Consider the following 13,844-nt stretch of genomic DNA (forward strand, 5'->3'; position numbering starts at 1 on the left):
TATAATTTTCATTTTTAATAAAATTTGCACAAACTTCTACAAAGAAACTTCAATTTTACTGTCTTATTCAAGTTACCTAGGAAAGTATTTACCTAGGAAAATTGTGCTGAACTTCTGAAATCTATAAATTACAAGATCTAGAGATTGTTTGCCTACACCCTTGTGTGCATACTTTGAAAATTCTCTTAAGTATTAACTTCCCTAAAACTGAAGCAAGGCCCGATATGCATCCAGTACTCTACCACTGAGATTTGCATTTGTACATTTTACGTCATCCCTACCAGCAGCATAGTATAAAAGTTAGGGCTTTTATTTCGGGCTCTGGGATAAAGCCTGCTCACCAGCTTTTCCATATTGTGATAAGGAATAGTAAGGAAAAGAACAGGTTGCTGAGAAAGAGAACTGGAACATACTTTAGTCACTTATTTAAGGAAAGAGGAAATACATCCTGTCTTACTATTCTTTTGCTGCTGTCAGAAATTATCACAAAATTAGTGTCTTACTAAAACACAAATTACTTCTCTTCTTTTTTTAAATTAACAATTAAAGATTGTATGTTTTGGCCAGGCGTGGTGGTTCACACCTGTAATCCTGCCACTAAGGCAAGTGGATTGTCTATGCTCACAGGTTCAAGACCAGTCCAAGTAAGAGTGAAACCCTGTCTCCGGCATTGTGGCAGGGGCCTGTAGTCCCAGCTACTTGGAAGGCTGAGGCAAGAGAATCGCTCAAGCCCAAGAGTTAGAGGTTGCTGTGAGTTATGACATCACAACACTCTACCAAAGGGCGACAAAGTGAAACTCTGTCTCAAAAAAAAAAAAAGTGCGTGTATTTATCATGTACACAATGTTGTTTTGAAATGTGTATACACTGTGGACTGGCTAAATAGGGACCATTAACATGTATTATCTCACATATTAATCATATTTTTTGTGGTGTAAGCACTCCAAATCTATCCTTTTAGCAATTTTCAGAAATAAAATACATAATTATTAACTATAGTCACCATGACATACAATGAGTCTCTTGAACTTACTCCTTCTGTCTAACTGAAATTGTGTTCTGTTTTATCAACATCTTCCTAACCCCGCAGCCCCCGGGGGGGCTTGATTTTATTAATTTGAGTGCCTTCTTTTCACTAGATTTAGGGATCAAGTTAAAGGAAAAGTCACACATCTCCCACTTTAAATCAAAAGCTAGAAATGGGTTCACACCCCTGGCACAGTGATTACGGCGCCAGCCACATACATCTAGGGTGGCAGGTAAGAACCCCGCCCGGGCCAGCTAAACAACTGCAACCAAAAAATAGCCGGGGGTTGTGGTGGGCGCCTGTAGTCCCAGCTACTTGGGAGGCTGAGGCAAGAGAATTGCTTAAGCCCAAGAGTTGGAGGTTGCTATAAGCTGTGACACGACAGGACTCTACCGAGGGCGACATAGTGAAATTCTGTCTCAAAAAACAAACAAAAAATGAGCAGCGCCTGTGGCTCAAAGGAGTAGGGCACTGGTCCCGTATACCAGAGGTAGCGGGTTCAAACCTGGTCCTGGCCAAGAAAAAAAAAAAAAAAAAAAAAAAACGCTAGAAATGATTAAGCTTAGTGAGGAAGGCATGTTGAAAGCTGAGAAAGGCCAAAAGGTAGGTCAGCTGAGTTGTGAATGCAAAGGAAAAGTTCATGAAGAAAATTTAAAGTGCTATTCTAGTGAACACACAAATGGTAAGAAAGTGAACAGCCTTATTGTTGACATGGAGAAAGTTTTAGTGGTCTGAAAAGATGATCAAACCTAAATTCCCTAAAACAAAACCTAATCCAGAGCAAGGCCTTAATCTTTTCAATTCTACAAAGGCTAAAAAAAGGTGAGGAAGCTGCAAAAGAAAAGTTTGGAGCTAGGTTTGTCCATGAGGTTGAAGGAAAGAAGCCATCTCCACAACACAGAACTGCAAAGCTAAGCAGCAAATGTGCTGATACAGAAGCTGCGACAAATTATCTAAGATCATTGATGAAGTGACTACAGGACAACAGATTTCACTGCAGATGAGACACCCTTATATTGGAAAAAGATGCCATCTAGCCAGGCACTGGCTAGAGACAAGTCTAGTTTCACAGCCTTAAAAAAACAGCTGATTCTCTTTTTAGGGGCTAATGCAACTAGTGACTTTAAGTTGAAGTCAATGCTCATTTACTATTCTGAAAATCTCAGGGCTCTTAAGAATGATGCTAAATCTCTTCTGCCCGTGCTCTACGAATGGGACAAAGTCTGTATGACAGCACACCTGTTACAGCAGGGTTTCTTAAATAGTTCAAGTTCACTGTTCAGTCTTATTACTCAGAAAAGATTCCTTTCAACATGTTATTACTGCTCACCGACAACGTGCCTAATCACCTAAGAGCTCTGTTGGAGATGTACAAAGAGATTAATGTTATTTTCATGCCTGTTCACACGACATCTCTTCTGTAGTCAAGGAGTACTTTTGACTTTGAACTCTTATAACAAAGTCATCCCATAAGGCTATAGCTGCCATAGATATTGAATCCTCTGATGAACTTGAAAGACTTCTGGAAAGGATTCACTTTTCTAGGTGCCATGAAGAACAAACATTCGTGATTCATGGGAGGAAATCAAATTAACAAACGGGAGTCTGAAAGTCGATTTTGGCATTCATGGATGACTTTGAGAGGTTCAAAACTTCAAGGGAGGAAGTAACTACAGATATGGTGAAAACAGCAAGAGGACCAGAATTATAAGCCTACTGAAATCTCACCATAAAACTTTAAGGATCAGGGAAATGCAAATCAAAACCACCCTGAGATATCACCTAACTCCCATGAGAATGGCCCAGCTCATTTGAGAATTTTGAATTCTCAAAGCTGCAGGTGCTGGCATGGATGTGGAGAGAAGGGAATACTTTTACACTGCAAACTAATACAACCTTTTTGGAAGGAAGTGTGTAGAATTCTCAAAGAACTCCAATTTGATCCTGCAATCCCACTACGAGGCATCTACCCAGAAGAAAAAAAATCATTTTATCATAAGGACATCTGCACTAGACTGTTCATCACAGCTCAATTTACAATTACCAAAATGTGGAAAGAGCCTAAATGTCCACCAACCCAGGAATGGATTAACAAGCTGTGGTATATGTATACCATGGAATACTATTCAGCCATTAAAAGAGATGGTGACTTGGCTCGGCGCCTGTGGCTCAAGCGGCTAAGGCGCCAGCCACATACACCTAAGGTGGTGGGTTCGAATCCCCAGCCCGGGCCCGCCAAACAACAATGATGGCTGCAACCAAAAAATGGCTGGGCATTGTGGCGGGCGCCTGTAGTCCCAGCTACTTGGGAGGCTGAGGCGGGAGACTCGCTTGAGCCCAGGAGTTGGAGGTTGCTGTGAGCGTGATGCCATGGCACTCTACCCAAGGGGATAGCTTGAGGCTCTGTCTCAAAGAAAAAAAAAGAGATGGTGACTTTACATCTTTTGTGTTAACCTGGATGGAGGTGGAACACATTCTTAGTAAAAAATCACAAGAATGGAAAAGCAAGAATCCAGTGTACTCCAATTCTAATATGAAGACAACAGACAACATGGTGGGGGGCAGGGGAATGGGGTAGGGGAATGAAGTAGTGGGGAGAGGGGAGAAAGGAGGGGGCTGGGAGGGTCACAGTGTATGATGCACCTGTGGGGGTGGGACACAATTATGAGAGGGAACTTACCTAACAAATGCAATCAGCATAACCTAATTCTTTGTACCAAAAATAACAACAATGACAAAAAAATTAACAAATGAGAAGTTGCATTTTACAGACAAGCAAAAAAAGTGGTTTCTTGAGATGGAATCTACTCTGGCAAAGCTATGGACATTGTTGAAATGACAAACAAAGGATTCAAAATGTTATTTAAATTCAGTTGATAAAGCAGGATTTAAGAGGATTATCTAAAATTTTCAAAACATTCTACTGTGGTTAAAATACTATCAAGCATCACATGCTAAAGAGAAATCTTTAGTGAAAGGAAAAGTCAATTGATGTAGCAAACTTCAGGTTGTCTTACTTCAAGAAATTACCATAGCCACCCCAACCTTCAGCAGCCATCACCCTCACCAGCATGGAGTAGCCATCCACACTGAGCCAAGACCCTCCACCAGCAAAAAACCTGCAACTTAATGAAGGCTCAGATGATTGTTAGCATTTTTAAGCAATATATACTATAGTATTTTAATTCAAGTATGTACACTATTTTTTAGACATAATGCTATTACACACTTCAATAAATTACAGTATAGGATAGACAGCTTTTATGTGTACTGAGGAACAAAAATGTGTGTAATTCACTTTATTGTGATAAATGCTTTATTGTGGTGGTTTGGAATTGAACCCATAGTATTTCCTAGGTATGCCTGTATACATAATGAGATACTATTAAGCCATTTTAAAAAGATGCAAGTGCTGGCCTTCACAAGAGCACATATGAACCTAGAGGACATTATGTTAAATGAAGTAAGTCAGGCACAGAAAGACAAATACTGCATAATCCCCCTCAAATGTGGAACGTATAAAAGTCAATCTCACAGAAGTGGAGAGTGGAATGGTGGTTACTAGAGGACAGCATGGTTGTCAGGTGGTTAGAAAATGTAAAATTTCAGTTACCTGGGAGGAAGAAGATGGATCAAGGCAGATGTTGGTTTAAGAATACAAAATTTCAGAGAGATCTACTGTACAAGATAGTGACTGTAGTTAACAATATATTGTATTGTTGAAAAATGCTAAGAAAAATGCTGGACGGATGTAAACTGTTCTCACCATACAAACATAACTATGTGAGGGAATGGATATGTTAATTAGCTATATTTACTCATTCCGCAACGTATATATGTACTTCAAAACATCATGTTGTACATAGTAAATGCATATAAGTTGATCAACTTTTAAAATACATAAATAAAAAATAATATATTTATAAGAAAAATTTTTTATAGTGTCAATACTTATTATACTAAAGAAATGGCATAGGCTCGGCGCCTGTGGCTCAAGCAGCTAGGGCGCCAGCCACATACACCTAAGGTGGTGGGTTCGAATCCCCAGCCCGGGCCCGCCAAACAACAATGATGGCTGCAACCAAAAAATGGCTACTTGGGAGGCTGAGACAGGAGACACACTTGAGCCCAGGAGTTGGAGGTTGCTGTGAGCTGTGATGCCACGGCACTCTACCCAGGGGGATAGCTTGAGGCTCCGTCTCAAAAAAAAAAAAAGAAATGGCATAATACAATATCCACATTACCAAGCACCCCATTCACGTATTTCATGGCTTTTTTCACTAATGACTGGCAGAATCAAGACCAAAAATTCAGATTAAAAACTCAGCTTAAACTCTTAAGAAGCTTTAAATTAATTTGTATTACCCAGAGCTGAAAAAATGAGGCAGCTCATTTCCTTCTTTTTCTTTTCTCTAGTAAAGTTGTTTTTTTCCAAACCATGCCAAAACTTTTTCCATTTACTAATATACATTTCTGGTTCCTCCCTATCTTTTCATAGCTTTGTTTTCTTAGCACTGAATATTGCATCAGATGTACCATAGTTTATCCATTCATTTACCAAAAACGACTTGGGTTCTAAGTTTCAACAATTATGAATTATGCTCCTGTGAATATCCATGTGCACATTTACACATGGTCTTAAGTTTTCAATACCTCTGGGAAAATATCAAGAAGCACAATTACTAGACGGTGTAATTAAAAACATCCTCAGTTTTGTAAGTAACTGCCCAATTGTATTCCAGCATGGCTATACTTTTTTCAACCCTACTGAGAGTTCCTGTAGCCCATCTCCTTGTCAGCTTTTGGGGTCATCAGTCCTTTAGATTTTTCACCATTCTAAGAGGTGGAGAGTGGTGTCTCCTTGTTGGTATAAGTACATAAAAAATTGTGGTAAAATACACATAAAATTTATCTTAAATCATTTTTAAGTGTACCCTTCAGTAATATTAAGTACATTCTTCCTGTGCAACAAACTTTCAGAATACTTCATCTTGTGAAACCAAAATTCTACACTCATTTTATTAATTTTCTAAGGCTGCCAAAACAAAGTGCCGCAGACTGGGTGGCTTAAACAGATACAGTAGAACTTCCATGACTGACCAACTCCCCCCACATTGACCATCTCCTTCAGTTGACCTAATTTTCATAGACCAGACATGCACCACATATACACAGCAGTTCAGTAGGCCTAGTTGCTTATACTGACCACCTCTGTATGTTGACCAGTTTGTTACAGTCCCTTGGGTGGTCAACTTCCAAAGGTTAGAATGTAAATATACACACATATATATACCACATTTTGTTTATCCTTTGATCCACTGATGGACATAGGCTGCTTCCACCTTTAAGCTACTGTGAGTAATGCACGGGTGTACAAATATCTTCTTGAAACTCTGCTTTCAATTTTTTGTATACCTATTCACCAGTAGAAGTGTCAGGCACTGAAGTCCTGGCTGTCTACCAGGACTTCCTACCTATCTTTTCTTAAGCTAATTTTACCCCCCAAATCTTCACCTGGTATTACAAACTAAAACCTTAGGGTAAATTATTTACCTTTCCAGGATGTATATTAATCAGGTTATCATAAATGGGTATGTGTCAGGGATTTGTCAGATAAGAAATACCATAAATACTTTATCACATTAATTCAATTATCATTCAAGTAATGTGTAACTTAAACAATTACAGTAAAAGAAATAAGCAATCTTGATACACATGTAGAAAGCTTCAAGGTGGCACCAAAATGGTAAATAAAACAGAGAAACTCAGTTACAAATTATATGTAAGAGGAATTTTCAAAACAACATGTAGACACAGTCGTGACTATCATAACAGTTCTTCAAATTCTTAGTTGGAAGTTAAAATTAAACTATTAATAGAAACCCATCTGTGAGTAATACCTTCATTTTCAGTGCAGGCACTCTGTACCTTCTCTTATACCATGGGTAGAGGGGTAAGAATAATTGTGCATTTTCCTTTACAAGATAGAATCTATGTCCTTACATAAATGAAAACCCAAGCTTATGTTTTAGGACTACTGAAAGGCAGAATAGCATACAGAAAAATAACAAATGGTCCATTTTCAAATCTTAGCTTTTACTTTCCACTATTATGTCCTCTGACAAGTTACTTAACCTATCTTGGCCTACTTAACCTAGCAGTTTCCTCAGCTGTGAAATGGGGCTATTAGGCTTAAACATCCACTATTGTTAAGAGGATAAAATTAGTTGATATATGTAAAATGCCCCTCATTTAGTAAGCTTTCAATAAGTGTTAGCTATTAACAGCATAAATTGGCAAACCACAGAGTTTGAAAGGACTGTGATGTTAACTTTTCATCTCACTAAAATAAGGAAAACCTAACTATTACTACAAATGAGACTACATGGTAGGGGTGAAGCTGGGCAGAGAATGAATAAAATCCTCTCAAATAACTTCCAATAGGTTTCTATACCCTCCTAATTGCTAAACTACACTGAACAGCTTCATTAAAACTGATTTGTTTCATTAATCTGGGATTTCATTTAGTTACATTACTAAGAAGAAATGTATCGCTGATACAGCATTACAGACTTATTCTCCAAAAGTATATATTCTAAGTTAGAAAAGAAATAGCACCTCTGAGTTCTTGGGACATTTATGGATATCTAGGGTATGTGGATATTCTATGTGAAAACTGATATAATTTTCTCTGTGTATCATATTCACAAAAATGCTCAAATGCTTCTTAAAGAAATGTCAAATGTATAGCTTAAAAGTATCAAAAAGTTATGCTGAACTAGATCTCCTCAAAAGATTACAAGAAAAAATATGTATAATTTCAAATTAGAGCCAATTTAAAATTGTGTAGGTCCGACTTCTACATGTATTATGAAAAATGTCTTAAAGATCTTTTATTATGGTATACAAAAAGAAACACTGGAAAGATTACAATGTTAAGATTTTTACATATATGTTACACATATATATAAATAAATGGAAAATATATGCAAATAAATAAAATGTATGGTTTTTCATCTATAGGTGGAAAGAATGGCACTCAAACTATTTTCTAGGAGAATAAAATCATTACTATCACAAGGCCGAATGTTACTGGAGAACCCTCTGACCTTTTAGGAAGGAGTTCTAGAATGAATGAAACAATGTTAAATATCAAAACCCACATCTTATTCACTGCCTGTCCCTTCTTGCAGAGCAATTAATGAAAATAGGAAAGTTTGATCGTATTCTGAGATGAGATGAAAAAGAAGCCCTCAAAGTTCAGCTCTCAGAGTTGTTTTATCTGTAAAAGCCCAAACTTCCCTGATTTCTTATACTCCAGATGATTTCTAGATTTTGATCAGCAGTTTACAATCTGTTTTGTAACAGCTTTCTCCACCTGACTTCATGTAAAACTCTTCAAACAAAATTCATTGTAATTCATTACAATTGAAATACTATATATACTATCCACTTTTAGGGCGGGAGAAGGGAAGGGGATGTAGGGCAAAAAAAAGACAATGGGGAATTTCCAGAGGTGAGGAACAATTCTACAAATCACTTTTCAAAAAAGAAGATAGTAGTTCCCCAAATGCAAAATATGTACAGTATGCCTCATTTGTAAAAACTAGAACAATTTGAATTCAGCTCAGCAGCCAGTTACTGAATACCTACTACTATCCTGGCAAAGGAGAGGCCAAAGACTTAGCCCCCGCTGCAGAGCCCCTAGCAGAAGACATGGACTTGGCCACTGCAAGTCTTGGTCCTCACATTCAGAAGTTACTACAAGGCACGATCCTGTTCAGATGCTGCTGTCAAAGCTTTACGCAGAATCTTAAGGCTACACTGACACCTTCAAGGCAGCAAGGTGGTCCAAGCACTCTACTGGGTGCTGGGATCAATCCTCTAAGGCAGGCGTCCTCAAACTACGACTCACCTAGGACAGTTATCTGGCCCGCCGGGTGTTTCTGCAGCCGCTGCCTGTCCTGCTTAGCAGCCGACTCGTCCTGGGGCCCGCAGTCCGGCCCTCCAACGGTCTGCGAGACAGTGAACTGGCCCCCTGTTTAAAAAGTTTGAGGACCCCTGCTCTGAGGTCAAATGCAGAGGATCAAAAAGAAGATCTGCAATGATTACTGGCTCAGTATTTTTGGTTCTTTCTTAAACTTGGTGCACTGGTTGAATTTTAATTCAAGTGACCACAGTTTCTTTCCTCAGCACTGTGGAATCCTTCCAAACCCTGCCTGGAACGGTTAGATCATTCTGTAAGACTGAACAGCTCAGACGCTTGTTGCTGTTTGAAAAGTCTGAACGGTAGTTAATGACTAAGTGCTCGGTCTCATGCAACAGTTTACTGAGCGCTTTCACTTCTTCCAGTGAAAGTTATACTATCTCCCGTTTTCCTGTGATGCTAAATTTAACTTTTAGAAATCTATCGCGGATGCCAAATTAAGTCACAAATCAAATATGGGTATCTCCTAACCATCAGGATGATGAAAAGAAGAGTACGAAGTTTTATTACTATAATTATTTTATCGGGGAGGGGTGTGGGGAAATGTTCAGTTTTTTTTTTTTTCCTTTCACCCGAAAGAGAGGGTACACCAGGTTCCTTTTTTTCTTTTCCTTAAAACAAAACAAAAACAAAACACAAAAAGACAGGGACATAGTCCCAGTAGAACCATCTATTAAAACCACCAATTCGCAACAGACAAATCAATGTCCAGGTTGTCTCCAGGCAAAACGTCCGAGTACCCGGTGAGGCACTGCCACAGGTGGACTCGGAGCAGCCGACGACACTCGGTGGCCGGGATCCCTGCGTCCGGAGCCAGAGGCCACGCGGGCGCGCTCGAGGTCCTGGCCTGGGCTCTTTGTCGAGAGAGGGCCCCATTGCTTCTGCGGCTGGTCGGGGCCGTCCGGTCCCTCATCCCTCCCCCAAGCCGGCGTCCAACGCCCGGGCGCAGGCCACATGGCCCCAGCTCTCACATCACCGCGTCCCCGCAGAAAGCATCCACACCGCGCGGCCCTACCCACGCGGCGAGGGGCCGGGCTTCCCCGGGGCCGCAGACTCCCAAGTCCGCCCTCATCCCCGCCTCCCGAGCTCACCGCTTTGAGATCCAGGACGCCGTCCTTGGCTTCCTGCAGCAGCGACACAAACTTGGTGGTGAGCAGTCCGAGGCTCTTCTCGTGCCTACTGCTGCCGCTCCCGGAGTTCCCGAGCTGCTGCGGCGGCGGCTGCTGCGGGCTCTGCGCCCGGGGAGGCTGCGGTGGCGGCCGCTGGTCCTGCCCCTGCCCCTGCGGCGCCTGCTGGCCGGAGCTCGCGGGCTCCGCCGCCGCCATCGCGTCCGGGCGCCGCGGCGGTCGGGCCCCTGCGCACCGCAGCTCTCCGACCCCTCCCGCGGCCACCTGCCCGGTCTGCTCGGCCGGGCCGCTCCCCCTGCCCGGAGAGCGGCGCTGAGGGTCGCGGCTGCTGCAAACAACAGGTGCGCGGCGCCCACGGGAGTCGGGGCCGCTGGGCGCACCGGGCCTCCGCCCCCTCCCCAAGCTCGGGGAAGAGTGAGTGAAGCCCAAGACGGATGGGGGGCGGCTGGAAGCGAGGAGAAGGGGCGCTGAGGGGTGGGGACCTGAGTTTAAATGGCAGGAAGTGACGCCGCGGCCCGCAGTTGCCTGGAAACGCATTTTTCTGTAGGAAGGAGGAGCGCGCTAGGAGGAGGGGAACGTCGTGGAGAGAGTTTCTCACTCGCCTCCTCGGTGTTAGAGAAATTATGTTCTTACGCAGCAACACTGGGAAGAAGAAAGAAAGAAAAAAAATGTATCCGAGCAGGAAATCACTATGCCCAAAGGCCAGAAATTCCCAAGCAGTGAAATTGTTTGGCTTCTCAGTTTGTATGGCTGCACCACATTAGCCGTCCCACGCTCCATCTTTCACCGGGCAGTTTCTGTTGCCTTTCCTCTTTTCAGGCTAAATTAGCAGCTTTGCAACATTTCGTTGACTTGGACCAGGCTGCACTTGGTTTTCTTTCATAGTCCATCTTTTCAGATTCTGAAAACATAAAAAGTGGAATCATGGAGTTTGGGGGTTGGTTTTAAAGTCTTTTTAAAGGCCTTTGCCTCAAAAAGGTCACACTGACTTGTAGAGAAGGAGAGGTCGTGAATTGCCCTAGATCCCAGATCTCAGTGGGTTCCGACAATGTCCTTATTGTTATAATAACGTATATACATGTATAATAACGTATATACCCATTTATTGCACATATTATATTTGGAATACTAAGTGTCCACAGATAATTGTACTGCAGAGGTAGCCCAAACCATTGACAGCAAATGGCATCACACACATTTGAGTAAAAGAGCGTTTTTTTTCCCCTCACATTATAAACTTGTAAGAATTAAGGATAAATTTTAAATGGCTTGGCTCTCTATGTGGTGCTGGCCACATACACCGAGGCTGGCAAGTCAAACCGGCCCGAGTCTGCTAAACAATAACAACAACAATAACAAAACATAGCCGGATGTTGTGGCGGAAACCTGTAGTCCCAGCTCCCTGGGAGGCTGAGGCAAGAGTACTGCTTAAGCCCAAGAGTCTGAAGTTGCTGTGAGCTATGAGGGTACAGCACTCTACCGAGAGCGACATAGTAAGACTCTGTTTCAAAAAAAAAAAAAATTTTTTTTTTTTTAATGACTTGGTGTTGAAACACTTTGAATGTAGTAGACAATAAATGTTGGGAATACCGACATGAGACAAAAAGAAAGAACACAGCCTCCTGGACGGTGAAACAGCTGTCTTAGATTTATGTACTCCAGAGCATGCGCTTGGACAAAAATGTTGATTATACCTACTAAGTGGAATGTATAATTGGACAAAGTATATTAATAAAATGTGTTTAGATGCTCACATCTCCTTTAATTATTGTGAATCAAGCAATAATTTTAGGCACGCTAAGGGAGACCCCTGCTTTCTCTCCTCGTCAATATTATTGAGCAGCATTACTCCAGAAGAAAAGAGGGACGATAATTAGGGATCACTATTATTATTTTTTATTCTATTGTAACTTTTTTTTTTCTTTTCTTTTTTTTTGAGACAGCCTCAAGCTGTCCCCCTGGGTAGAGTGCTGTGGCATCACAACTCACAGCAACCTCCAACTCCTGGGCTCAAGCGAGTCTCCTGCCTCCGCCTCCCAAGTAGCTGGGACCACAGGCGCCCGCCACAACGCCTGGCTATTTTTTGGTTGCAGCCGTCATTGTTGTTTGGTGGGCCCGGCTAGATTCGAACCGGCCATCTTGGGTGTACATGGCTGGTGCCTTGGCCACTTTAGCCACAGGTGCCAAGCCATATTGTAACATTTTTAATCCTCCACTATTGTCAGCCCATAAATCATAAGTCAGATAGTATATAAATACTTCATGATGATAATCTAACAGTTGAATTAAGTAGTCACAACAACATGTGGATTCACCTACTATTGTTAATTAGGGCTGGATATTCCCTGTTTCCCAGCTCTCAGTGTCAAGATTGAGTACTGGGGGCAGCACCTGTGGCTCAAAGGATTAGGGTGCCAGCACCATATACAGGAGGTGATGGGTTCAAACCCAGCCCCGGCCAAAAGCTGCCAAAAAAAAAAAAGAATGAGTACTGGGCCTGGTAGCTCAAGCCTGTCATCCTAGCACTCTGGGAAGCCAAGGCAAGAGGATCTCGAGTGCAGGAATTTGAGATCAGCCTGAGCAAGAGGGAGACCCAGCCTGTACTAAAAATAGAAAAATTAGCTGGGCATTGTGGCAGGCGCCTGCTGAGGCAGTAGGATCCCTTGAACCTAGGAGTTAAATTGCTGTGAGCTAGGCTCAGGCCAAAACACTCCAGTCTGGGGCAACAAAGTGAGACTCTGCCTCAAAAAAAAAAAGAAAGTACTGGTACCATCTCAAGCCAATGACAGAGTGATTACAAATACAAAGGAATAACGTATATACACATTTATTGCAGAACAGAAGTAAAGGACAGCAAGAATACTAGCCAAGTGGAGTCCCCTGTCCAGTAGTAAAGAACAGACGTCAAAGTCTTAGCCCACACTGGCTTTTATAAAATATTCACTAGATGGTCTCACCTTTCCCCACAGCAGATTTAGCTGTGGGTTTCTGCCTTTGGGGTAATTGACAAGTTGGAGTTACATAACAAACTCCTTATTATGCATGCATTTTTTGAGAATCTTCCAGAAGAACCCATGGGGGTCCAAATCTGCAATGTTAATTGTATGGTAATGAGCCCCAGTCAGTTTGAGGTCACAAGGGACTCCTCACTATGTGTTCAATTTTGGTTCCCAGCCACAATTTGGTTCCTTAGCCGCTTCCTTGCCACCACTTTGCCTTCCATCCAGTGGTTCTCAACCTTCCTAATGCTGCCACCCTTTAATACAGTTCCTCATGTTGTGGTGACCCCCAACCATAAAATTATTTTCATAGCTACTTCATAACTGTAGTTTGCTACTGTTATGAATCGTAATGTAAATATCTTATATGCAGGATGTGTTTTCCGATGGTCTTAAGCGATCCCCAAAGGGGTGGCCACCCACAGGTTGAGAACTGCTGCAAGACGTCTTTGTCACAGATTTATTTACTGGGACGTGGCAGTGATGATACCAACTTAAGAACATTTACTTTTTTTCACTACTCTGAGGATGTTTAAATGTTAATAGAGTTTAATAGCAATGGCTACTTATCCCCTAATACCTCAACAAAAAAGAAAAATGAGAAACTATTACTTGGAAAAAACTGAGGAGCTGGCCGTGGCAGTGAACATATGGAGAGTCTAGAGTAGAAGAGCAGGTGGAGTATGTTTTCTAATTATCTTTCA

General features: G+C 41.8%; 1 protein-coding gene across 2 annotated transcripts in view; it reads right to left on the reverse strand.

Moving 5' to 3' along the window:
* The window catches only part of E2F5 (E2F transcription factor 5), a 28,510-nt gene extending 18,171 nt beyond the window's left edge, over positions 1–10,339 (reverse strand). For both annotated transcript variants that reach the window (XM_012809843.2, XM_003782513.3), the window contains exon 1: positions 10,106–10,339. In XM_012809843.2, the coding sequence (XP_012665297.1) occupies positions 10,106–10,339 (234 nt within the window). The remainder of the gene's footprint in view (positions 1–10,105) is intronic.
* Between the last annotated feature and the right edge of the window lie 3,505 nt (positions 10,340–13,844).

Source organism: Otolemur garnettii, unplaced genomic scaffold (assembly GCF_000181295.1).
Source record: "Otolemur garnettii isolate 467f Iridium unplaced genomic scaffold, OtoGar3 scaffold00004, whole genome shotgun sequence".
Classification (NCBI taxonomy): domain Eukaryota; kingdom Metazoa; phylum Chordata; class Mammalia; order Primates; family Galagidae; genus Otolemur; species Otolemur garnettii.